Consider the following 27,172-nt stretch of genomic DNA (forward strand, 5'->3'; position numbering starts at 1 on the left):
ACAAAAGTAACAGATGAAGAAAGGAAACACAGAAGAGTGATATGAAGTAAAAGAAACAGTGGAGGCCTTGAACAGGAAAGGTAGTGGGGAAAAAACCTTGACACATTTATTGGAAGGGACATGAGATACAAAGGAAGCCTATGTGTAAAAAATGACAGAGTAGAGAAAGTGATGAAAGGAACAGCATGAAGAAGACTCAATTTTAAATGTGGGGAAAGCTAATGGAAATAAATCAGGAAACAAAGCAGGAAGTACACAAGATTGTTATAGTGTGGAAAATATTCCCGCCATAATTTCAAAGCCCATCACATTTTAAAGGAATCTAGTTTGGTAGAAGCTAGCTCTGTCTACATTTCAGAGAAAATTGTCTCACTATAGTAACATTTCACTGCCTGGTTCTAGGCCAGAATATGTGACACTAACAGCATGAATGCACAAACAGCTGGAAGAGATTAATGTGGCACCAAAACATACCAACTTTCTAATCACTACAAAAGCAAGTCATTCTTGTTCGTAAATGACTTTAAAATAATGGGAATTGGCAAAGAGTTAAATCAAATGCCCCCTTTGTATTAACTTACACCCCTCAGATGAAAACAATGAAATGCTGAAAATAGCAGTGACAGCAACAGGCAGAATACTTGGCACCAACTGTAATAATAATAAAAAAACCTCACATAATGGCAGTACTGGAGAATAATTTACTCAGTCAAGCCAATAAATACACAAAAGGCTGACACAGGAACTAATGATAGCTTATTCATTAGTTTTTCCTCGTGGGAGAGATTGAAAGCCTCTTTACTACTCATAATGGTATTCCAAAAACTGGAAGAAGAAAATAGTTCTTAAAAACACACAGAGATGTATCTAGTAACAGGTGACCATACATTTTATTTAAAGTTCACCTTAATTTGGCATATTTAAAGAAAAAGATACATGATATGTTTCTGTCCTCTGAGAAATTCCTAGTAATTCTTTTACCGGAAGTAACAAAAATATTTTTGTCTACTAAGGGAACACTGTTGATAAATGTATCTGAAATCTTTGGGGGGAAAATTGAGGATAGAAAAACTCTTTTGGCATTCAATTTTTTTCTCTCATTAATTACAAAATTATTTTTGGCCATATGGTGGCTGTACCCTGTGATACTAATTAATTAATTAAAATATGTACATTCTGCCCACTATCCAGAGCTCTCAGGAAGGCATACAACAAAACCAATCTGACATTTTAAAATGTTGAGAATAATTAATATATTTTCAAAAGTTTAAAAAATATAAACAATGTAATGAGTTGAAAAGATAAAGAGTTAAAAAGGTTAAAACAAATCCTTTCCAGACAGTGTATATTTGGCGATGGGAGGAAAAGTGAACTTGTGTCACAAAAAGTAACTAGTGGCATTTTATTTTTAAACTGTAAGTAATTTGGGAAGAAAAATATGTAATCCAGACACACTGGGTTGAATCCAAAAAGGGCCTCCCACAGACATAAGGACTCCCTCCATCAGCAGGAAGCTTTTGATGCAAGCAAAGGTTTTTTGCTGGCTGAACAAGGGACACAATCCTTGCTAATGTCTTCCTTTCCCATGCACGTGATCCCTGTAAATTTGCCCTGGAGGAAACTACTGGAACAGCAGTGCTGGAAGAAGAGTGGAATTGCTCAAAAACCATTCCCTATTATCAGTCAGGGCAAGCATTGTGCACAAAATTCCACCAGAGGAAACTTCTGCAGACAAAAGTAAAACTCTAGGTCCAACACAAGAATTTTGTACACTTTAAAATAAAAATGTTTTAAAGTCATTCAGCAGAAGCAACATGTAAATTTGAATGTATGAGAACTGGATGAAATATAATGTATGTGTAAGAATTCATACGTTCATTCAAGAAAAAAGTAATAATGATAATGGAATAAACTGGATGAAATTTGACATTCAATGAAATCTGAAAGATTGCTAGCTCTAATAAATTTTTAGTTAACTCCCAACCTTTCAGACCAACATGATAGCCACAAACATAGTTGAATTCTCAGCTAAAGATGTTCAGTCCACAGATCATGTAATTTTGTTTCAAGTTATTTTTAAAGCATTATCTTCTGCTCATTTGCCTTGCCACTGATACAACCAGCAGCTGCTGTATTTTGCATTATAGTGCTAGAAGATGCAAAACAAGCCAAATTTACACATCATCATCATCGTCGTCGTCGTTCTTTAAAAGAAAATATTCTGACTCTGAAAATCCTGAATGAATTTTATTATCATTCCTCTGTTACAGAAGATTTTCTGGGCCTCAGAACAAGATCTTTGACAGAGCCAGAGAGTTCTTGCAGCTGTTTTCGGATTGCTTCTATGCTCTCTTCTGTGTCCAAGCTATCATCCATTGAATCGTCATCACCTTGACCAATCTTCTTATTCTGATTTACCAGTTGTTTCACTACTAACCCCTGGTATTTGACAAGAAGAGAATGCTGATCCTGAAAGTATAAAGAAGTATTTACTAAAACTATGTATCATTTAAAAGATTTTGAAGAATCTTATTAGTTCACAAAAAGAGGAAGAGGCTGTAAAGAAGAATAGGTAAAATAGGATTATGAGCACAATTTAAAGCTGGAATCTAGGATCAAACTAAATGAGACCTTCGTATTCTCTGTTTTGTGTTACTTAATCTTTATAGTTATTTTGGGATGATAATTTCCCACTAGGAGCAGCTAAGACATGCAGCAGACAACCTGACTGATTTGTCTCCCACACTATTATTGTTACTATTCAATAAGGCCCAGAACAGATAGCCTGGAAGGAGTGGCAGAAGCCTGCTCTGGCCCTGATTAGGCTGGGACTACAGCAACCCACTCTAGAAGCAGGCCACCGCTGCAGTCCCAAGCTGTGCCAGCCAGGAGTCAATCTAAATTGACTGCTCTTTAGGACAGCTTTTCCCGGCTTGGTGTGGCCTCGGACCGCTTTGGAGGCATGTGTGATTAAACACCATTCCCCTAAAGTGTCTGAAAGCCACCTTATTTGCCCTATGTATTTTGGGCCTAAGTTGCCATACATGTTGTTGCTGTGTGACATCAAGTAGTTTCTGATTTATGGCAACACTAAGGCAGCCCTATCAGATGATTTTCTGGGTCTAAGAGTGAGTGACTTGTCCAACATTACCCAGGTCTGAACACACGGGCAAAATAAAGTGGCTTCTGGTCGCTTTGGGAGCGTGGTGTTTGGATGACACATGCCCCCAAAATGGCTGGAAGCTGTGCTGAGGCCGTGTTTCTGTGGCAAGAGCTGGACCTTACATCCGCTCCTGCAAGCAGCCTGTTTAAGAATGCAGTAGCGGACTGCTTTGGAAGCAGGCCGTTGAGTCGCCCTGGTCCTGGTGCAATTGGGGCCGGAGGCCACACAATGTGGGCATTGTGCTTTGGCCCCCAGTGTGTTTTAATGGATGAGTGGGGAATCGAATTCTGGCCTCTAGGGTCGAAGTCCAATGCTCAAACCACTACACCTTGCTGGCTCTCTCAACATACATGCTTATTATAATTCTACTGAACAAAGAGAGCTGCAATGCAGTCTTTTAACAGTGTAATTCTATCTCTCCCAAATCAATCAATTCAACACACCTTAATCCCAGAAAAATGAGTGTGGATTGCAGGTAAGCAAAGTAATCCAAAGCAGAGTTGGAGAGGATAGCAATGAACTCACCACTGCATCTCAAAACCTGCTGGCTCATATCAGCCAAAACAGAATGTGAATTCCTCCTGTTTCTTTCATTATGGCAAGTCTTGGCTGGCATAACTCATGACCCAGTGATCAGCCTCTTTAGGAGATCTGTAGTGTTTGGATCTGGTGGATTCAAAGCTGTTGATGCCTCACTCCTGGAGCTGCCACTACATTATTTGGGGCTTTCCACCCACCCTGGGGCTTTTCATCCATCTGGATGCAGTAGGAACTGTTATCATAGCAGAAATCTCTCTTCCACTACTAACAGAACTTCTTTTCAGTATGCAGAGGGTGACAGAGGGCTACCGAATGTCTGCACTTTTCTGTCTTTTGCATACAGGAGAAAATATGCTACAGATACAAAATAGATGCTCCAAGCTTCTTTTTTAAAAAGTTTGTTTTTGTATGTGTGTGTGTAAATACCTCTGGGATCTTTGTATTCAAGAAAGTAATTATTTGTGGCACACATCGCCCTGGTGTATGAAGCATACAGTGTGTTGAAAACTGAAACAGCAAGACAGATGCCAGGTGGAGCACAAGAGCATGATCTTCTGTCACTTTTAGGTGTTCAATCAGAGCTTGCCTGTGCTGGAACAGGATTTGCCTAAAAATAAGAAAGAGAATGTATGGTTAATGCAGCCATTAAGAGGCCTCAAATTTCCCTTTGTTTTACAAAGCATTTTCAAATAATAGTTCAGTCCAATATCTATTCAGAATTAAACTTCTGTAGACATCAACAGGATTTACACCCAGGTCATTCTGTTCAGGAATGCAGCCTAAGGAATGTAAGAAGAGATTGCTTATCTGTAAATGTGGTTCTCCAACTGGTAATCTATGGACTCACACATATGGGTTACTCTGTACCTTCACTGAGACTCTTACAACTTCTAGCATCACTGCTCTCCATAAAGCTATATGCCATGCTTCCCTACCTACTTTCAGTTCCAAGTCTGCCATAGCATGCTAAGGATGCTTCCTACTGATGTTGCCACTGCAGCAGAAGGAAATGAACTGAGAATAGGCAGGAAAGCACAACAGGTAGCTATACCGAAGGAGGCAAAACACAACTCTAAATTTCCAAAGATGTTTGCACAGGCACTGAGTGACCCATATGTGAAGTCAAAGGATTTCATGGCTGACATCCATAGTTTTTTGTGGGGTTTTTGGGCTATGTGGCCATGTTCTAGAAGAGCTTCTTCCTGATGTTTCACCAGCATCTGTGGCTGGCATCTTCAGAGAATCCTTCATTTCTCTGAAGATGCCAGCCACAAATGCTGGCGAAACATCAGGAAGAAACTCTTCTACAACATGGCCACATAGCCCAAAAAAACCCAGAAAAAACTATGACCCATATGTCTGGGTCACAAAGGCCACAAAGAGCAAGTCCCCTGTCAAGCAACTCCTTGTATTTTTGTTCAAATTCTAGGTATCACTAAGCCTAGATACCATCAAGAAAATAAGCGTATGAACAAAGAGCTGGCGCATATTATTTCTCAAAAATTCGTTTTGGATTAAGATATAGCAGCATTTCATGCATCATTCTACCCTGGTAGACATTTGTTCTTATCATTGGAGACTGTGTCCTGTGCATATTCTAAGGGGGGTGGGTAGGTGAATGGGTAATAAATTCCACACACAAAAAATTACCTCTCTTTCTTTTTGTCTCCCTTTTTCACCATAATATCACAAACTTCTGCAGCAGCATCAAGGCAAGACACAAACTCTTCCAAGCTCTTGAAGGGGAAAAAGTATGCTAATTAAAATTCCAGCAATATCTCCCCACTAACTGAAATGTTCTCTTTCATACAGAAATACATAGAAAAGCTGGAGGACCAAGAAAGGAGCAAGTAATGTAAAACACATGTATATACTTGGGAAGTGACACACAATAACAAAATACAGTAACAATGGAAGGAAAGTAAGATATAGATTTATAAATAGCTGACTGAAAAAGGAATGAAAATTCTGTTCACATTCACACTCCTGCAGTCAAAGGATTATGAATATAAAATCAAATTTATATCAAAATTTACAACAAAATGCTCCAGAAAGAGGCCTATCTATCCTACAGATGTCAAAACATTTCCTGCATTTCAACCCTTCCTAGCATAACGTCTTCCAATTCTGTTCACCTACAGTTCCCATGATTCCAAAAGTATCATTACCTAGTACAGAGCATATTATCTGAAGGTGTATGCAACACAGAGGGGGCTGGCATTAGCTCACAGCCCATATCACAAGGATTTTTGGAATAATTTTTAGTTTTCAGAAGGTGTACCTCATTTGATCCCTGAAAGTGCATGAGTTAGGTTAAACTGCAGTTGAATCTCTTACAGTAAGAAGTCAACTGAGAGAAAGGTATTTAAGCAATGAAAAAAAAAGAGAGAAAATATGGATATATTCAAAGCCATCCCACTACTGGAAAAGCGATGAGTGATTATGACAGTGGGAATACTGTGTCTCAAGGAGGAAGTGAAATAGCTTGTTTCATTTCAGACTCATTATAAGCAAAACCTCAACCTCATTTAAAGCTAGTGTGAATATTTTCACCAAGGCTGGTAAGAATACATCTAATGAACTCTTTGTAATAACAAATTATGTAATCTCCTAACAGAACATTGAGGTATGAAAAGTGAGCTTTTCCCCATAAACCTCTATTTCTGTTTCTCCACACATTTTGCTGCTTTGTACCTGCAAGTCAAGTGCTCCATGAAATGTCAACTTTTGGTTTGTTTAGATGACTGCTTATTTTGAATAGCTGAAGAATTCATTACTAAATTAAGAGAAATAAATCATATAAAACCAAGCTTGTTTAGCTGGATAGAATTTACCTTGCCATTGAGAGAAATGTGGAGTTTTGTTAAAGGACCTCTTGTCTCTTCAGGTAATGTACTCAAAATTTTTTTCCTCATCTGTTGGGGTTTGGAAAAGGACACACAGCATTGAAAATAATCTTTAGGTTGTTGGGTAGCTAATTTATCTTAAGACCTATTACTAATACTTAAAAAAACACAACCTTTTGTATACAAGCTGGTGTGTGTGTGCTGCTTGCTCCCTTCTCCACTGCCCTCACATCTCAGAGCAAACCAAAAACTGTGTGGTGGTGTGTTAATCTGGAAAATATTTTATATTTAATTTTTTTTGTTTGCCAATTCTGTAATGCTTGGGTGTTAAAGAAGAGGGTGAAGATACCTCAGCTCTTCACTTTCCTGTGCAAATTTGCAACTATTCACATCTATTCACCCTCCCTCTGCTGAAAATGTGCAACCTTCTGAAACCATGTGAAGCAAACAGACAATATTGTACATTTCTGTTGATTTCTGTGGATATGCTGGTAAAAACTGTGATAACCTTTTTCTGCAGAATTTAAGGAGGGTTTTTTGGGGGGAGGGGGTTCTGCCAAATGCCAAATTCCTGCAAATTGCATGTGGCTGTATTGCAATCTATTCAACTGGAATGAGGAGTAGGCTATTCTTAGGAGGTAGCCATGTGATTGGATGAGAAAGATAGTTATGTGAACATGTCTGTGAAGAACTTCTGGCTGATTACAGAGATCACAAAGGAAATGTAGTGAAAGATAGTGCCTTTCAAGATACACAATATTTTGAATAAGAAAATTTTAACAGGCCTGGGAACCAATGCACACCATTCTGTAAGAAACCACAAGCTTAACAGAAAATGGTATTAACATACCTCACTTGTAATGGCAGTGTAATCTTCTGCTGCCATCATCACATCAGCAGCAAGGAAGTTGAAAATAAGATTAGTGATGTCTGTACAAACTGTCTTTAGCATGTGTCTGGCAATATTGGCTTGTGTCTCATCTGCAAAACAGAATTTATGTAATTAAAAAGCAACTTCCAAATCAATATATTACATTAGTAAGTCTGCCCTGGTCTCTGCTTGTAATAATCATTTTCTGCTGCAATAATAACCAGCCTTCATCCAGTAAGCTTTCATATAGCTACAATGCATAACTCTTCCTACTTCCAGCTGCTCTTAACAGTGTTAAAATGTTTATGTCATCAAAAAGCATGAAAGGCTTATAAATGTTAGTGGAAAGGTCAGACAAGATGTTTCAAACTAGGCATTCTTGCTTCAAGCAGAGAAAGCGAAGAATAAATTGACTCCTACAGGCAGCTCTCTGTGTGGATCACAAATTGTAGAAGTCAATGACCATCAACACAAAAATATCTGTGGAGATGAAAGGTAGATGGGAAGCAAGAAGGAAAAGAAAGCCAAAGCTATGAAATGAAAAAGTATAAGAACAAGTATGGTCAGTATTTCTGAGTATTCTCAAGGAATCAGATGGGAATATGATCCATAGTAAGTCGAAAAAGGAGTTATAATAAACTAATATATATAATGTAAATTCATATCAGCTACTGCATAAATAAGAAATATCCATATGCACACTTCTTAATACAGTTTAAATACAAAGAGAAACAAAAACAAACCTGGAAAGACTGCAGTGAAGTAGCAGCATATACATTCATATAATGTCATTAATTGTACATTTCTAAGTACTGTATAGTATTTGTAGTTTCCATCCTTAGTATTTCTCAACTGCTGCTTCAGAACTCTTTGTGATCAATAACTCTCAAGACGAAAAGCTCTAAACTACATTTTTTGAAAGAAGAAACATTTTAGGGTACCTGTAAAATGCTTTGCCCCTTTTTCAAATAAGCGGATATTATTATATAAGTTGGAAACTTCTTCCTGCAAGTCCTTGATAGTCTTTCTTCTACTAGCACCAGAATAAGTAGATGTTGAGGACATAAAGACAGAACGCAACTCTTCCTGATACCTCTTTGTTAAGGGCCTAAGAAATAAGGAGGAATACAGAAAATTAACAGGAACTCTTAATAATAATACAGAGCCTAAAAGCTAAACAACAAAAAATAATCACATGAGGTCTGAGCTGAGAAATGCTTATGTCAGATTGGTTCCTGAGTAACTGATGCTAATGGCAAGGGTGACAGCAGTGGAGAATAATGAGTTTTTACTTAAAGGATGGGGGGAGCATGACTTTCAGTAAGATGTAAATTTTCAATCGCTGTCATGTGTAATATTAATCTTTAAATCAGCAGTAAATTCTAAGAACTTCAGCTGCAATCTTTCTTTTCTTTCTTTTTTTGTACACACCCAAATAGCTATATCATGCAGAGCATTCTGAAGTTGACCACTACACTGTGTTTTTGAGGATTTATAGATCAACAGTTTCCAACAGACATAAGTTTTGGACAAATAAATGAGGACTTCTGTCAGAACATAACAAATGTTACCATAGTCCTACCAGAGTTATATTACAAACTACTTCAGTAGGCTCTTGGTATCACTGGCATTTGGTTCCAGGACCCTTGTGGATAACAAGGATGGTCAAATCCCATTAAATACAAAGGGACAGTAAATGGTGTCCCTTATATAAAATAGCAAAATCAAGCTTTGATTTTGCTATTTTATATGAGGGACACCATTTTAAAGAATATAAGGGACACCATATAGAATCCGTGGATATGGAGGGCTAGTTGCGCTATCTCTAGCTACACTTAAAATGCTGAAATAGACTACTTCCATTCCAATTAATAGATAGCTTTACCAGAGGACATGGAAAAAGAACACTTGCAATTCTGACTTATCCTTGGCTTTCTGTTCTGGACATTATGGGCTAAGTTAGGTGCCATTTAAAAATAACCCAAGATAAATGAATGCCATTACCTTATTAGATGATCAGCCAGTTCTGTTACAAGCTCTTCAGGACAGTCCTTTATATGTTTTCTTAAAACATCCTCAATTTCTTCTTGTGACATGAAAGGGATCTCAAGGTGCTTGCTTCTATCTGTAATGCCACAACAAACAAAGTAATATTTTTAATTTATTAAAAAGCTCCCTGGGGGAATAGAAAAGGATTTTTCAGTAACAATATGACATAAATTCTTCTTGATTTCAGGACTCCTCACAACATATACTGTACTAAACACTAGCTTTCAGGTTATGAAAAATTATAATTAGGTAATTCATGCCAAGGTTTCATGTTTTCTATCAAAATTTGTGATGCAATTGAACAGGGAAAGAGCACCAGTCAAATTGATTTTGTCTCCTTCAAAATGACCATGGCTTACTATTATTTGATCTAATATGACTAGACATTTATCTGCCATGATCCCTTCATGTAAAAAAATGTATGCAAAAAAGAATGCAAAACAGTATGAAAAGAAGTATCCAGATGAAGATGTTCTAAATTCCCTTTTTTCATATTCCTTTCTCGCTTGATCTTTGTACCATTAATGGACTTAACAGAACTATTCAAATAATTACACTTTTTAAAAAGCCATTCATATATTTAGCATTTTTACTGTTGAATGTAAGTGTATATGTATACATATATTTTTATAGAAACATATTTTAATATAAATTCATACATGAATAAATAAGGGCAAGTGAACTAGATTTGGGAGGTTAAAAGCAGAGTTAATATAGTCCAAAATCATAACTCCAAACTTTTATTACTTGCTTGTGACTCCTCATCACTGTCAATGTCCTTCCTTCCCTTCTTCTTGGTTTTCTTAATCTTGAATTCTCTAGCATTTCCACCACCACCTCTTACACTTCCAGTGCCCTCTGGTGGAAAAATGATTTAGTTAGCATATAAAGAATTACCAAATAAACCACTGTTATCACAATCATCATAAAGTGAACTAAAACTCCATGTAGAAGCAGGCAGGGAAAATGTTAAGTGTGAACATATTTATACATGGAAAGAACAAGATGTATTATTTCTTGATGCATAACAAAAACAGGACTATGAATACAGGATTTATTCCCATTTCCAATGCACTAGAGAAATTAATTGAATTATATGAAAATGTGAGTCCCATTTAAATCAAATAGAGACGGGGCAAACTGAAAGAAACCAACATCCACAGCAGAATCTATAAGCAGACACTTTTGCTGAATAATGAAGAGAAATACACCTAGATATTTAACAGTGAAATCTCATTAAACACATATATTTAGTCCAACTATATTCTGTATCTTTTATTTGAAATGACACCTTCCCCATGAACTAATAGTAATATCTGAACTTGTCCTATACCTACTTGCCAGTGGACTCAATGAGACTTCTACACAGACAGTTACAGGAATCAAGTGGGGCTACAAACTGTTTTAAAAAAACATTTTCCCTCACAGAGGAATGCATGAGAAAATGAATGTTTAATGAAACATTTTTTCTTTCCTGAACCCTATATCTGGCATTTCTTACTTCATATGTGGTAAAGGTCTTTGTTGTATAATTTGGAGCATCACTTTGCATGCATGAGAGAGTACTGCAATGGCCATATGAGTACTGCAATTATGTATCATTTCTTGGAGACTGGAAATAATTGAACATTTTCAATCTGTGGCCCATTGTTCAGTTTGCCATTTTAGTTAGAAGTAGAGCAGATTTTGTCTCTGTGAACTGAAGCAGTTCTGCTGATATGCTACCTGTTCCTAGTGATTTTTTTTTATTCCAAGGGCTCTGAGTTCAGCTTCTACCTTACTTTCTAAAACTGTAGTTTCATTTTCAAATAGTTCCTACTTGAATAAATCTTCCATCCTTTCACCTCTTCTGTGTACTGTTTCCATCATCCTTTTATTTGTTCTTAATCATGTAATTTGTTCCCCTACTGATAGTATAGCATCCTCACTCTTGGTTTAAATTTCCCTTTGGTCTCTCAGTTCTTGTGCAAGAGGTCTCTTGTTTTCATGACCAGCATCTAATCTCTTGTTTTTCCTTTTTTTGGCATCATCTTCTATTTCTGTATACTGATCATTATAGTAGTTTTCTGTGTCCCTGCACACACGCTGTTGAACTGTTGCATTCAGGGAACTGGCCTTATTTCTGAAACCTTTTGCTTCTCATCTTTTAACTGCTTGAAGAGTTTCATCCTTCACACATTGAGACTTCACTTTCTTTTTGGCTGCACATAGTGTCTTCTTGCATTCCTTCCTGACCATGTCCCCTGGTTTCAGTTCAGAGTTCTTCTGGCTAACTTATGTTTAGTATCTCTAAACATTCAGGACAAAATTTAACATTCTATGAGTGGATATTTACTCATGACCTCTTTATTGTGCAGCCCTCTGGTGCATTCCCCAAACCTTTGATGGTAGGTAGGGGGCCACAGGTTGGGGGGCACTTACACTCTTCCTGTTCCACTTCTGGAACATTTTCCATTCGTTAGGAAGAGTTAATTGGATATAATCATCAGTATAAATAGATTCTAAATTCAAGCAAATATATTTTTACTAGTAAATATAAATGGCTTTAAATAAATATTCTTTCTTTGGGCTGCACAATTATCTGGGAGTGAGCTCCACTTAACACAAGGTTAATTCTGAGGAAACATGCATCATGCTGTTATCAGGACCAGAAATTTATGGTCTTATCACTTAAATGCACAACGGGAGTGTTACATAATTAAAGCAAGTCTCTTAACCTTTGCATCAATAGACATTTGGGAGTGATTGTAAGACAGAGGATAAGGAAATCTGTGATAGTACATATGCAGTATGACAGAAATTCATTTAGTCTAACTCCAGTTTTAGAAAGAGGCTTAAGCACTGCTATTCAGAGACCATCTAAATGGCATTGTCCTAGAAAAACATGCATCTTTAGAACTTTTATTCATGAAAAAAAAAATCAAACATGGATTCTTGGTATATCATTAATGTTTTGGTTACCTGGTTTCAGATGCAGTCTGAATTACACATGACATATCAATACTGTTATGATACATGTATTATTACATATGCAAGACTGTTACAAACGTAACTGAACAAAAAGAGGTTATCACCTCAATCCACATGCCCACTACCCAATTCTTTTTACTCTTGTTCACTCTCTTTGTCTATTAGCAGAAACATAGAAAGATGGATAAAAGAGGAAAATGGATTTGTCAGGCTGGTGTTGATTTTAGGATGCATTTTAAACTACAGTTCTCCTGAATCCTGGAATCTTCTGTAGAATAAATATTGTTCAATGTACTTCTGTCTAAAGGTATTTATATCCTGAACTCTGAAGGGTTCCCAGAATTGTTAGCATCCTCTGTGTATGTATATAGTTTCTCCAGGACAGATTCCACTGAGTCAGTTTAAAGCAATCATAGAACTTTTTACAAAACAGTTAAGCTCATTTCCTACCTGTTGCTTTCTTCCTTCTTTCATCCTTTTTGTCTTTTTTACTTGAAGATGCATTTTCTAGAAGAGCAGACTGTTTCAGATCCTCCTCTGTGATTAAATGAACGGGGTTATTTTTCATTTCCTGAAATGAAGATCATACACATGTTCAATCATATGTGCTCTATCAGGACTTCCTTCAAGTCTGTGGGATTTTTGATTCTTTTTCTTCTCCCATTTTCCATGGACATAAATGCATCTGAGTGAGGCTCATGAAAGTTTGGGGCAATGCATCCTAAATATATTTGGGTGGTCATTCTTTTCATCCAGATCATAGTTTCAAAATCAGCACCTACTGTATTGTTCTTGATGATCAGCAGAAATGCCAAGAATCTGACCATGACAGATTTGGGATGTGAAATATGAATAGAATAGACTTACTCAAAATAATGAGCCCCTCTGACAGCATCCCAACATTTCACAAAATGTACTGAACAAGGTTTACAAAATAAAGCCCTCTGTAATTGTAAGTAAAATCCAATTGAAAATGAGGAGGTAGGGGGAAAGGAGGGGCTTGATATCAATTTCACAGATAATTCACAATGAAATACACAAATGCCTCAGAAGATGCATTAAAACCACACCCTCTCAAACTTAATGCAGCCCACTGACCCATTAAAGATGAAATAAATTATCTTGATTTTGACACTTTCCTCTGATTGCAAAGGCAGTAGAGCACATGGTAGTTATTTTGTTGGTGGGATCCACTGAATTTAGTGTCATTACTCAGGCAACCTCTTCCTTTAATTTCCTTCACATTATGCAATTAAAGTACCTTGCTAACACTGACTGCCAGTAACTACATCCTTGTTATGGCCAGCCACAAGGAGGACTTGGAGGACAATTAGGACTCGACTCCTCAGGTACAGGAGGAACCTGAGGCTGTGCCAGGCCCCAGTTCTGCTCTCCCAGCCCCATAAGATTTGGCTCAGACAGACCCTAGCTCTGTGGCATCTTCTCCAGTGGAGCCTGGGGCTCAGCAGTCCAGCCTTGCCCCAGTAGAGGTTCCAGATGTGGGAGACATAGAGCAGCAGAGCATTGAGATTCCTACCTTCAGCCAGAGATCCGAAAGGGTGTGCCTTCGGCGTTACAAGAAGCTTGCTGAGAAACGCTCATTAGCCACTCAGCAGCTATAATAAGGGAGCTAGATATGATACCTGGCAGACGCTGAGCTCTCATCAGTCTATTGGTTCTCATTAGTGGACGCTGCTGGATATGACTCCTGGCTTCCTAGACCTTTGACTGCCTTTGAATCCTTGCCCTCAAACGGACACTTTGACCAACTCTCTGGCACTCTTGACCTTGGACTGGACTGGTAGTATTGCTCCCTGTAATCCTAAAATTTGGACTGGCTAGTGGCTTATTCTATTCGGACGTTGTTTGGCATTGTTGTTTGAAGAACTGCTTCTTGGCAGCTTGGCTTACTTTCCTTTTGCAGAGCAGGCTCTTATCAGCCATGTGAGTGTGTGTTGGCAGCACTCCCGGACAATCCTATAGAATCCTGGGATTTGTAGTTTTGTGAAGCACTAACACTCTCTGGCAAAGAAATACATCAGGAGACAACAAATCCCATGATTCCATAGGCTGCAGCAATGGCAGTTAAATTGGTATCAAAGAGCTGTAATCATGTAGTGTGAAATTTAAACAATCTGTTCAGTAACAAACCTTTTCAGCTTTCTGGTGCATAAGATCGACAAACAAATCAGCACAGCTGTTCACAAACTTCTCACTGACTACAATAGTATCACTGAAGATCAAAGTTGAATGTTGTTTACTGAAGGTTCTCATCACTTGCTGAAGTAACATGCTGGCATCTTCAACAGATAATGAGCTTGGAAGAAGAGGCTACCAAAAACAAGAGGAAAGCAAAAACAATCACATTCAAGTTCATATTTATTGTTCAGTCAACTGGGTGCTTATGGAGCACTGTGCTCATCTTGACACAGAATTTAGAAGTCTGAGAATATCAGGTTTCATGTTTCAAATACAAATACAAATAAATCTTTTAGCCTTTACTATTGCAAAAACAAACTTGTGAAGTATTTATATAGTGGAGTCGAAGGCTTTCATGGCCGGCATCCATAGTTTTTTGTGGGGTTTTCGGGCTATGTGGCCATGTTCTAGAAGAGTTTCTTCCTGACGTTTCGCCAGCATCTGTGGCTGGCATCTGCAGAGAATGCTTGCCTGGAAAGGAGTTGGGTATGTATATGCTGTGTGACCCTGGGAAGGCAGGAGTGATTTGCATGTGTATTGTTCTGTTGCTAATAGCAGGCCTCAGAATGGGAGGGTCTGCAAAAGAGGATTAGTGTCTGCTTGATTCCCAGCAGACAATGAGCACTAATCAAGCAGACACTAATCCTCTTTTGGACACTAATCCTTTGGTTTTGGAAGATAAGCAGGATCAGCCCTGCTTAGTAACTGGATGGGAGACTGCCATGAACATCAGGTGGTGTATTCCAGAGGAAGGAACTGGCAAAACCACCTCTGAGTATTACTTGCTTGAAAACCCAATGAAATTCATGGGGGTCACCCTAAGTCGATAGGCAACTTGAAGGTGTACATTCATACACACACATATGTAACCTATTCCAGGCTGCATAAATCACAACTTCGCAGTAAAAAAAAAGTGGGTCTAAGTGCATCCATAAACCGACAATCATCTGCAGCATGTGCTGTGAACCATTTCCAATTGATATTGAAAATCTGTCAGAACACAAGGCTTTATATTGAGCATACAAGAATTGTACTTGGGGACTTTCTTGCCGATCTCATTCAAATCTATTGTCTTCAACTCTTCCCAATAATGCCCCACCCACACCTAAAATAAATTTAAAGGAACTTTTTTTTCCCCTATGGAGTGATCATGCAGAAAATTGGAATGTTGGGCTCCAAAGCAGCCCAATGGCTGTTTTATGGATGAGAAATACTTTCCCCTTCTAAGCCAAAGGTTGTAGAAAACACAGCATGTATGTGCACATGGGCCTTGATTTTTTAAATAGATGTTTATATTAAGCAATATCATCTTGTCAGTAATCTTTCCATTTAGAAATTGCTACATAAATGGCATTTCAAGTGCTATAGGATTCTTGTACTTAGACTTAACCAGTGGCTCAGTATTGATTTTGCAGAATTGTATTTCAAAATTGAGTTTTAATGCTTTTTAAACTGGCAATGTTTAGCAAGTGGTGCTCTTTCAACCATCTTATCCTCTTGTATGATCAGTTTATTGTCAGTAATCATTGTTTAATTTGTGGCTCTCAGCTGCAGAATGTTCTGCTAAACTGCCAAAAGCAAGCAAGTCATTTACACACAGGCAAGTCATGAGTTCTTCTACTTGTTCTGGATAGATTAAGGCAGCAGCTTTCCAGGATTTCAGACAGGTGCCTTTGACAGAAAATGAAAAGATCAGCTTTCTGGCCTACAATACTGAGAATTCTTCAGCCAATATATCACTGGTGATGTTGGCTGGAGGATTTTAGGAGCTGTAGATTAAAACAATAACTTTATAAGGGTGTTTCAGAGGCTTTCCTGGGTATGTCCCTCCAATAGGCACAGCTTGTGCTTTAGTTACAGCCCTCTGAGCAAAAGTAAGGAAACATGAAAGCACATACCACAATATCCACCCATGTTCCAGAGCTGATAGCCTCATCCACAGAGGCCTCCACCTGATCCACAATTTCATGACCAACACAAGATGCTTTCAGAAACAAGAGCTGCAAGGACTTGTATCTTTTCTTTATGTAGTTCACAGGATCTGGGATGCCAAGTCTGGACAATGCATCAAATTCTACAAAATTAAAGAAATTTCTTGATGTTGAAGGAAGCCAAAACATTTAGTACAATGGGCTATGATTGCTACACAATGGATACCAGCCACTGTCTCCATAGCCTCCATATGGGTTATATTTCTTACTTATAGATAAGCATGATGGAAATCAGGTATTTAAATGTTAATGACGTTGGAGAGGTCTTTCTACTATTCCACTCCATAGCACCACACAACAAGACCAATTGATCTGTGTCCTCCTCCTCCAGCAAAACAACAGTGTTGTAACTGCAGTTTAAGGGTGAGTGGGATGGCATGGAATCCATACCTATCGCATAGACCACCCCCTGCTCAGCAGTCAAGAGGAAAAGATAATCTTTTCTAAACTGCTCTGTTAGCCAAATTAATGACTGCTTCCAGGCCCGCAGAAGGAGGTAAGAAAGACCTCTTTCCAATGCATAAAATGGGCAACAGCAATGTTCTGCATTGCCTTTTTCACCCTGAATAAGGGCTCGGGTGGAAGGGAACTCTCAATTCACTATGGTTTTCATTAGAAGGTAGAGAGGCTCTAAAGCTTTCTTGGTAGGTACCTAGAAACAGGAGTGGTAGACAGGTTTCACCCCTCGTTATGAGCTTTCTCCTATTAGAATGAATGTCAGCTATTTATTCCACCAGGAGACAAGTGGGAAACCTCTGGCCTTCAAGAATGCACTTTCTATCAACCCTTGTTTTTTGGCTGTACTGGCTGTACTGATGGGAGTTGTGGTCCGATGACATTTGGAAGGTCATTCTTTTAACAGGAGAAAGTAAAAGTCTGCACTCATGAATTTCTTGGAGACGCCCAATCAATCCCTCTCCAAATTGTGGAATCTGCTACATAATAGTGGATGAATATTGAAAACTGGTACAGGAAAGTTAGTGAGAGATCTTGAACACAAGTCTCTAGATGGAACTTTTTAGAATTAAAGCTATATTCAAAAGAAATACTTTACCTAAATAACCATTTTGTCTGAAAAATGAATCCACCCAGTTGCTTTGCGTTCTGGCATAGATGTCAGGGATAAACACAGCCTTATCTTGTCTTCCACCAACCACTGTGCCTTTTAGATGTCCTGTATTAACAAGTTCTTCTAACATAGCTGATGAAACAAATTAAGCAACCATTATTAGAAAATTATACAAAATTGTGCCCCCTCTAAAATATAGCAACTGTAATTGCAACTTACAGTAGATGGTTATATGAACACACTTTTTCCCTGAGCTGCTCCTAGTAACCAAGCTAATATAACATAATGGTTAAAACAATTTAGATGGTTACTTCTTTCTGAAGTTATTAAATTTGGTGTCTGAATAAATTCTAATAATTTACATTTTAATTCTGAGTCTGGGAATGTAAATATTTCCAGTATTTGCTAACTATACTATGACTTTTAAATATTTTTTACAATATGTTTATTATTTCACCTATTCATACATATCATTTAGTAAAGTATCATACTTTTGAGCATACAGACTATATCTGATTGGGGCATGAGTAGCTAGGGTATGCAAAGGTATTCATCAATTTCCCAAATATTGTGGGCTAAGGCTTTAACATGCTTGTTGCCCTTATGCATCTGAGGAAGCAGAGATTTTGAGCAGCTAAAAGCCTGAGAGGTGAATGGCCTCATAGCACATAGCACTCCTCCTATATAATCTTCCCCATATACTCAGGTCCTCTGTGGGACATTTACTCCAATCAACAAGGACAAGGTTGGCAACTGTCAGCCAGAAGACATTTTCTTCACCTGTCCCTAGACTGTGGAATGAACCACTAGAAGAGATTTAACAAATGAATACATTGTCCAAATTTGAGACAGTGTTAAAGACTGGCAGGCCTATCCAGATGATTTTTAAATTAAGAGTTTTTAAATTATGAATTGATAGTTTTTAATATGTATGCTTTTTAAACTGAAGTTATGGTCTTTTAACTGATTATGTAGTTTTAACTGGTGGTCATATTTTTAACTGTTATGTGTGCATTTGTTACTGTATTTTAATCTGTTCCCTGCCTCAAACCATAAGGAGAGGCGGGTAAGAAATATACCGTAATAATAACAGTAACAACAATAACAATTATGGTAGACTATTTGAGTTTCAGTGCATTAATCATAAACCTTGGGGTGGATCCAAGCTTGATCATACTTAAAAGTCTTCAGTTTTAGTAGGTCTTCTCTTATTTATGACCAAGTCTGAAGTCAACTCATTAGGGGATTTATTCTATGATGCACTGCATTCAAGGCAACAGCCACTGTGCTGACACCAAGACTGGTCCATTTTTTTTTATCAAGGATAAGCACTATTAACTAAATGACACTGTTTTAAACATAACATAAGGAACAATGAGTGTAGAAGTGCCAGACCAAAATCCACACAGCTCTTTGTGGGATTAAGGATCTATATGAAGCCACTGGGAGAGATCATCCAGAGGCATGGGGCGTGGTGTTACCAGTACGCTGATGACACCCAAATTTATTTCTCTATGCCTCTGACTCTTGCAGTGACCAAGGATTGCATCTGTCCTCTAAATGCCTGCCTCAAGTCGATAATGGGCTGGATGAGGGAAAACAAACTCAAGCTGAATCCAGAGAAAACGGAGGTACTAGCGATAGGATCCCCAGGCCCAGGCAGGGAGTTTTGCCAACCTTTCCTGGATGGGGTCACACTTCCCCTAAAGGATGAAGTCCACAGTTTGGGAGTACTTCTAGACTCGCCACTACAGTTGTCATCTCAAGTAGATGTGACGGCTAGGAGTGCTTGATACCAACTTCGGTTGATACGCCAACTGCGCCCTTACCTGGACCAAAAGGACCTTGAAGCAGTGGTACTTGCACTGGTAATCTCTTGTTTAGATTTCTGTAATGTGCTCTACATGGAGCTGCCTCTGTACCAAGTTCTGAAGCTGCAATTAGTTCAAAATGCAGCAGCTAGATTGGTCACTGGAGCATCAAGGTTTGACCCTATAACACCAATACTAAAATCTCTTCGCAGGCTGCCGATTAGCCTCTGGGCCCAATACAAAGTGTTGGCTATCACCTTTAAAGCCCTAAATGGCTTGGGCCCGAGTTACTTGCAGGAACGCCTCTCCCTACACAACCTGCCCCACACTCTCAGAACATCTGGGAGGAAGTCACTAGACTACGTAAAAACCAGGCTAATGACTACCCCCCACAGAACATTTTCTGCCATGGCCCCCAAGTTGTGGAATGATTTGCCAGAAGAGATCCGTCTTATTACCACTCTGGATGCTTTCAAGAAAGCGCTGAAGACGGATCTCTTCTGGCGAGCCTACTCACCAAACCTGCTTTAAAACATCTCACCTCTGTTAGTACTGTATGTTTTTATGGAGAGTCGACTAACTGTATTGTATGGATAGTAATGTATATTTTCATGCTATGTAGCTGATAAGTTTTTATTGCTGAAATATGCTGACTGCTGTAATCCCGCCTCGATCCACAGGGAGAGGCGGGAAACAGAAATAAAATTTATTATTATTATTATTAGGAAGTGACATGGGACTGAGATTGGTCATTGCCATTCTAGGCAAAGAGAAAGTTCACACATTGATGCAGTAAACGCAGGACACTATCTGAAGCTGAGTAGGGCACTGGTAAATCAAGACAGTACTGCCTATATGGACTGAGAGCAGCTCTCTAGGGTTTCAGGTAAAAATCTTTCTCAGCCCATGTTCTTTCAGTGGGCTGATGCCTGCTAGGAAGCTGGACAATTGTCTAAGAAAGAACCATACAAGTGACAAATCTATTTGGTTCCTGACTTCCAGACATTATTAAGTGGAATAAATTCAGACGGAGAGACAGTTTTCAGCGCCACTGGAATGGTCAAAGGAATACCTAGACAAGGAAAGTATCTATGGTGAAGGTAAAGAACGGGCTTATAATAAACCCAACTGCATAGGTCTTCTGACTGATGCATCAGGATGAAAGGCATCCAGGAGCCAACTGTACTCAGTGTGTGACATATCTAACATATTTGATTTGACTGGACAAGAGATATATTTATATAAATGGGATATAGGGAAGGGCTTTTTTTTTAGCTCATCAGCTAAATGGAGGCAGGGAAGAGTATAATACAGATGCCTTTGGGGCAGCAAAGCATCAGATTTTGCTTTCAGCAAAACAAATCCACCTCATGGCTGCTACTGCAACAAAGCAGCAGCTGACAACCTGAACTCCTATGAGTGGTAAGTAGTATTCCTTTCTTGATTATGTTAGTTATCTAAATACCCAATCAAATACTGGTGTAGAAATAGATCTAGAAGAAGAATTGTAATGTTTTGCTATAGTTTTAAAAGAGGTGAAATTATTGCTATGAAAAGTGTGTCTAGACTCATTTGAAGTCTACATAAGCTGTGCCACTTAGGACAACATGCTTATCTGAGTTATAAGAGTAAGTATTAATATAAAGCTGCACTTGTTCTCATTTTAATTTCTTGATAGACCATAGCATAGGGAATTCTTATTGGGGAAGGGGGTATGGATGGAGGCTAGATGAGAAGTAGAGCGAATTCTAGAAAATCCAAACAGACTCAGCCTGACAAGTATAATGCTAAGAACATTCAGTAATCTAAAAGATTTAGGGGTGGAGGAACCATACCTGTGTCAAGAGGGTCAAACTAAAATGTTCTGCAACAAGAAAGAGATGTAATAGTTCAGGAAACACCTGCTAAATATTTACTTTAGAAAGGCTTTTGTAATGATGTCAGATTTTTCACCATGTAACACTGATTTTATTCAATGAAAGGTAAATAGACATCAATACAAAAAGGACATAATATGTTTTAACAGATAAATCTGAGCATCAGAAAAACCCTGGCTCTGCTATTACAGGACAAAGACTACCCCCCCCCCCCCCCGACTATTAACATCATTATGATTTATCTGAATTCTGTACTCTTGTGTGTGCTTGACTGATAAACCTGCCAGGTGTATATTTTGCTTCAAGTGGCTCCAGTGACCATTTTATTACCAGAACTTTCATTTCTAGAGGGACAGAGCAGCTCTGACAGTGGAAATGTATGAGGAAACTGCTGCTTGTTAAGGTGTGAGCCTGCTATGATAAAACTATCTATCTGAAAGAAACCAATTTGATGTTCCCTGGAAACAGGATGAACAAAACAAGAAACCTTTTTCAATAGATCAGTTTCACACAGTGGTTTTTTTTTAAAGGAGAAGATCAAACATTCTTTCAAAATACAGCTTGTTCCATCAGGCTAAGAAAATACACATTTCAGTCAGCCACTCTCCTCTGTAAAAGTACTTTTCTATATGACCAGTGAAGAGGTATGCTGTAAATTTATTAATCAGTACCCTCCAAAAAGATGCTTTCATAGACTCATTACTGGAATTAGTATCAGAATAATACTGTCTGAACAAAACTCACAGTAAAGCAAATGCTCTTGAAATCCATGTCGTGTGATTAAGTTAATTATCGGTGTAGGCCTAAAGAGAGAAATAACATACATGAGATGTCAGGAGAATTATATATGAAGATTCAGTTACCTTTGTTTATTCCACTGACATGGAATAAACATTCACCAAGCTGCTGAACAGTGGAATAATTATACAATGTTTAAGACAATTTGGCTATTTTGGAAAAGAAAATACTACTAGGGGAGGTGTGTGGAAGTGGTACTTTAATATTTTGCACAGCTTTGTACTGCCCCTTAAGGCTACAGTTAATTGCATTTCCATGAAGAAATACATGTTTTTTGCTCCTTTAATGCCCCAGTGCACGGTGACCATGTTTGCAGATATACAGCTAAACAGGAGACAGTGGTTCCAGGAATTCAAGCAAAAAATCTCAGGGAGAGGTAAAATGGTGTGATTCACCAATGGTTCTGTCTCCTTCTTTCCTTTAGCCTCTTAAAACCTGTCTACAGACTGTGTTTTCCCAGGATACACTGTCATCTCCTTTTAAAATTTGTCTACACCAATAACAAAGATAAAAACTTGTTTTTACAGTAAACACCTCATTAACCAATATATGATTTTTTAGGAATCCAAAGAAAGCCATGATCAGAATCGCCTATCCAATATATGTGGAACTGGGAATGAAATAAACCTGTGTCCCCTCTCTTATGAAAAGCAACAGCTGTCTCTCTCTCTCTCTGTGTGTGTGTATATGTATGTATGTGTGTGTGTGTGTATATATATATATATATATATATAGAGAGAGAGAGAGAGAGAGGTCTCCTGCTGTGTTTACTGAGAACTTATGTGATCTATGGAGTGAGGAAAACATACAACCATGATTAGGCTATTGCCACAGGAAGGCAGATGCCTCATTCTTCAGCTCACAAGAGCAGTGGAGACCAAACAACAGTCAAAGACATAAGAAAGAAAGGACCTCTGTTTTTCTCTCTTCAAATACATCATCCAACTCACTTCCAGCTCCAGCCACGTCAACAGAGTGGAACAGAGATGAAGAAAATCTCCATGGTATAAAGTGACAGGAGCAATGTAGGTTCCCTGCTCTAACCTATTCACACCAACTGAGTGAATGTTAGGGGAAATTCTAACACCAACTGGCCAGAGCTGTGTTCTGAAAATGACATGTGCCCTTGTTCCTTAAACCACTTGTGTCTCTAGCTCATCCTACCTTAGGGATGCCTCCCATTTCTGCTTTCTCTTTTTCTTCTTATTTAATTGTGCGGGTGTGCACATGCACACACATGTGCGTACATCATCCCTCTACATATCCTCCACGCATAGAAAAAAAGCTTAACATCCAACTGCCAAAAGAAATAGGTAATTTGACTTGCCGGGTAATGGCACGGAAGAGACCACGAATACGGGCCCGATGCCGTGTGACAAATGCATCTGTGAAAATCACTCCTCGATTGTCTTGATCAATTTGGCCATGTATAATTTTCCCCAAACGGATAGAAAATGCCTAATAAAAAACAACAACGCCACAGCAATTAATTGAACAACTGTATTATCCAGTAATATGTAGGTTCTCTTGGAAATATGAAGGACACCAGATGAATTAGATATACTGTAACCCAAGCTGCCTTTTCTTTTCCTCAAATGTTCATTTAGTAAAAGACAATTGGTTGTACACTGTTCTCTCACTCCAGAGATTGACAAATCCTTTTAAGCCCTAGATTCTACAGGTTTGTGTTAAAACAATGGCTTACTGTCACTTTATATTAATGCAAGATTTTTTTCTATCTTTTCAAATAATTTTTCTGAAGGAGTAGTACAGATTTTTCTTAACGTTTGAAAGCACTAATTACACCAACTGTGAATCACCTAGATCCAAAAGCCCAGATCCAATCTCTAATCCAAAAGTAGACCCACTGAATCAATTGCTGAATACTCAGTCAATACCTAGTTAAATCCAGCTGCTTCAATAATAATGTAAATGAGACTAGCAACTCCACGTCACATTAACTATACATAGTGACAAGAAGCAAATTTAAACCATATATATTAAAATGGTTTAACTTCAAGTCTCATTTAAAAAGAACAACTTACCAGATTAAGTATACCACCCAAGGCATATTGCAACATCAGGTATCACAATTAAAACAGCTACGAAATAACATGCACTCCAGTGAAAAGTTGGCAATGAATTACCTGCTTTAAGAAGTCTCCTGGAAGGTCATATGACTTACACAAGTCAGATATTTTCACTTGTCCAGATTCTTGTAACTTGTCATTTGTTTCTTCTGCTATCTGATCTAGGTAATGTCTAACACGAAACCAAAAATAAATATTAGGATAATATTTCAGATCTGCCTGGCAGGTATGTAATATCAACATTGGATTTTTGGTATGTAATGTACAATATGAAAGCTTTGGCTGTACTCTGGGCAGTAATACAAAACGTGAAGAGGTGTGATTGATTTGCCTTGATTTAATCCAATTTACAAAGACAGAAGCTACTGTTAGTTTATTCGATAATGTATAAAGCGAATGGTGTACTAAAAATCCTGGTGTTTGATCTGCAGCTATACAGTAACTTGGTCTGAGGCTGTTTCCCCACTGTAGAAATAATCCAGGTTGACACCACTTTAACTGCCATGGCTCAGTGCTAAGGAATTCTGAGAATTGTAGTTTTGTGAGCTATTTAGCCTTCTCTGTCAGAGTGTTCTGGTGCCATAACAAACCACAAATCCCAAGATTCCACAGCACTGTGTCATGGCAGTTAAAGTGGGGCCAACCTGGATTATTTCTACAGTGCGGACACAGCCTGAGTCTCATCTTTAGGGTATAGAAATCACAGATGACTTTGGCTTTTCAGCAGAATGAAATTCACATTTGCTATCCCAAAGAAATCCATGGCAGCTACAGATCACCATGTAAATGTGAAATCTAAGATGAAATATAAACTGCTTGCCTTCAGACATAGTCATTTTGTTTGCAATTCATAAAATCAAATATATTTGTTTTCTGTCAAATATCAAAAAGAAGAACATCTACAGCAATGTCTCTTAAAAATGAGACAGATTTCACCAAAAAGTAAAAGTACCTTGTAGTTCATATGCCTTCATCTCTCTTCTCATGGTACTAGAGTTATACTGATGGTAGAGACTTTTATCCATCTCTACTGATCGTAGAGACTTTTAGCAATCTCCATTTTAGACAGCAGACATAAAAGGATGCAACTCCCATACTTTCTGCTAACAGCCTCCCCCCCCCCAAACCTTTCCTCTCTGAGGCACATCCAATCATGCATGACAAGAATCCCAAATCTTACTTTTCTGCGTGGAGTTTTACTTGCACAGAGAATGACAATATGCACTACAGGACAAACCATTTCTTTGTCTTCATTGTTGCTAAGAAGATTTAAATGCTTTTCTTTCGGTTAGAAACACAGGCCCGAAACAGACGGGCCTAAAGGAGCAGCTTCTGGGTGTTTTGGGGGTGCGGTATGCAGATGATGCATGCCGCCGAAGCAGCCGGAAACTGCTCCTAAGGTCATCTAAGGTGGCCTGAAGCTGCTGACAAAAGGAGCGGCAAAAGTCCGCTCCTTGCCAGCAGTTGCTGCGGTCCCTGGCTGATTGTGGGGCAATCATGCCCATCTGCTTTACCCCTTAGACTATGGTGCTAAAACTCTGCTTCACAATTTTTTGTGAAGCTTTTTGTAAAAGTGCAATGAAAGTGCTGCCTTAGAATGATTACTCAGTCATAACTTTTGCCTCCATTAACTCTCTACTATGCCCATGACATCTATAGGCATGTTAGGCTCATGAATGAACTTACTCATCTACAAGTTGTCCCAGTACTAGTTGAATTGTTCGGTCAGATCTGACAACGTCGTGAGCTCTGTTTTCAATATGGACCAGATCTACGTTTACTGCCTAGGGAATTTTAAAAAAATGATTAGTATGTAGAAGTCAAATTCATTTTGTGCTGTTAATTCAAACTCATAAATCATTTTCACTAACATTTTTTCAGTCACTATACCAGAAATATCTTAAGTGGAATTAATATAACAAGACTAGAAAAGAAAATAGCAATCAAAACAAGTTAATACACGAAGTGTCAAATCATTATGAAAGTCTGTCATTTAGTTGAGGTTTAGGAAGAGATAAAGGTTAATGGAATCAAGATATTAATTAATTATCTGAATGCCCCAGTGAGCAGACATTTTTACTTATACATGTTCTGACATTTAACAAGGAATGAGTAATAAAACTAAACCCAGTTTTCTGAACAGATTAAAATGTTTCAAAGAAATTAAGATAGTTTGATGGATACCCTCAATATGAATAAAAATACTTTTACTATATTACAAAGAATAACAGTAATATAATGGAATTTAAAAAATCAGTATCTATCATTAAATACAGTCAGCCCTCCATATCCATGGATTCAAGCATCCACAGCTTGCAAATATTTTAAAAATACATACATTAATTATGAATTTCATTAGATTGTAATGTTTTCTTTTCTTTTATTGTTATTGTATTTGTTTACGGATTTTGTTTGCTTAATCTTTTATGCATTCTATGTGTTTTGTAATTTTGTAATTGTAATTTTGTAAACCGCTTTGATCTTCTTGGAAAGGCAGTATATAAATAAATATTATTATTATTATTATTATTATTATTATTTTATTTTATTTTATTTTTTATTATTATTACATTCCAAAAAGCAAACCTTGATTTCACTACTTTATATAAGGGACACCATTTTACTATCCCACTGTATATAATGGGACTTGAACATCCATGGATTTTGTTATCTATGGGGGATTTGGAACCAAACCCCAGCAGATAACAAGGGCTCACTGTACATAAAATACCGGTTGGCAGTTGGGTGATTCTGCTCTATAGCTGTTTATTGACATAACTAATGACATTTTACCACTAAAAATAGTTGTAAACTTAATATTGACCAAATTAAGCACAGCTAAAAGAAATAAAACTATTTACCTGTTGCAAATCAACAATATTTACACGACCTGTAACA

The 27,172-nt window shown here is 37.9% G+C and overlaps 1 protein-coding gene across 1 annotated transcript in view; it reads right to left on the reverse strand.

Moving 5' to 3' along the window:
* Positions 1-2,234: 2,234 nt before the first annotated feature.
* The window catches only part of UFL1 (UFM1 specific ligase 1), a 30,835-nt gene continuing 5,897 nt past the window's right edge, over positions 2,235-27,172 (reverse strand). Inside the window, exons 3-19 of the mRNA XM_042437706.1 lie at positions 27,136-27,164; positions 25,961-26,058; positions 24,332-24,446; positions 23,512-23,642; positions 22,131-22,189; positions 17,684-17,830; positions 16,537-16,712; positions 14,591-14,770; positions 12,890-13,010; positions 10,217-10,327; positions 9,425-9,545; positions 8,362-8,528; positions 7,400-7,530; positions 6,538-6,618; positions 5,354-5,439; positions 4,130-4,310; positions 2,235-2,469 (exon numbers count right to left, since the gene is read on the reverse strand). Of these exons, the coding sequence (XP_042293640.1) occupies positions 2,254-2,469; positions 4,130-4,310; positions 5,354-5,439; positions 6,538-6,618; positions 7,400-7,530; positions 8,362-8,528; positions 9,425-9,545; positions 10,217-10,327; positions 12,890-13,010; positions 14,591-14,770; positions 16,537-16,712; positions 17,684-17,830; positions 22,131-22,189; positions 23,512-23,642; positions 24,332-24,446; positions 25,961-26,058; positions 27,136-27,164 (2,150 nt within the window). The 3' untranslated portion in view covers positions 2,235-2,253. The remainder of the gene's footprint in view (positions 2,470-4,129; positions 4,311-5,353; positions 5,440-6,537; positions 6,619-7,399; positions 7,531-8,361; positions 8,529-9,424; positions 9,546-10,216; positions 10,328-12,889; positions 13,011-14,590; positions 14,771-16,536; positions 16,713-17,683; positions 17,831-22,130; positions 22,190-23,511; positions 23,643-24,331; positions 24,447-25,960; positions 26,059-27,135; positions 27,165-27,172) is intronic.

The sequence above is a fragment of the Sceloporus undulatus genome, chromosome 1 (genome assembly GCF_019175285.1).
Source record: "Sceloporus undulatus isolate JIND9_A2432 ecotype Alabama chromosome 1, SceUnd_v1.1, whole genome shotgun sequence".
Classification (NCBI taxonomy): domain Eukaryota; kingdom Metazoa; phylum Chordata; class Lepidosauria; order Squamata; family Phrynosomatidae; genus Sceloporus; species Sceloporus undulatus.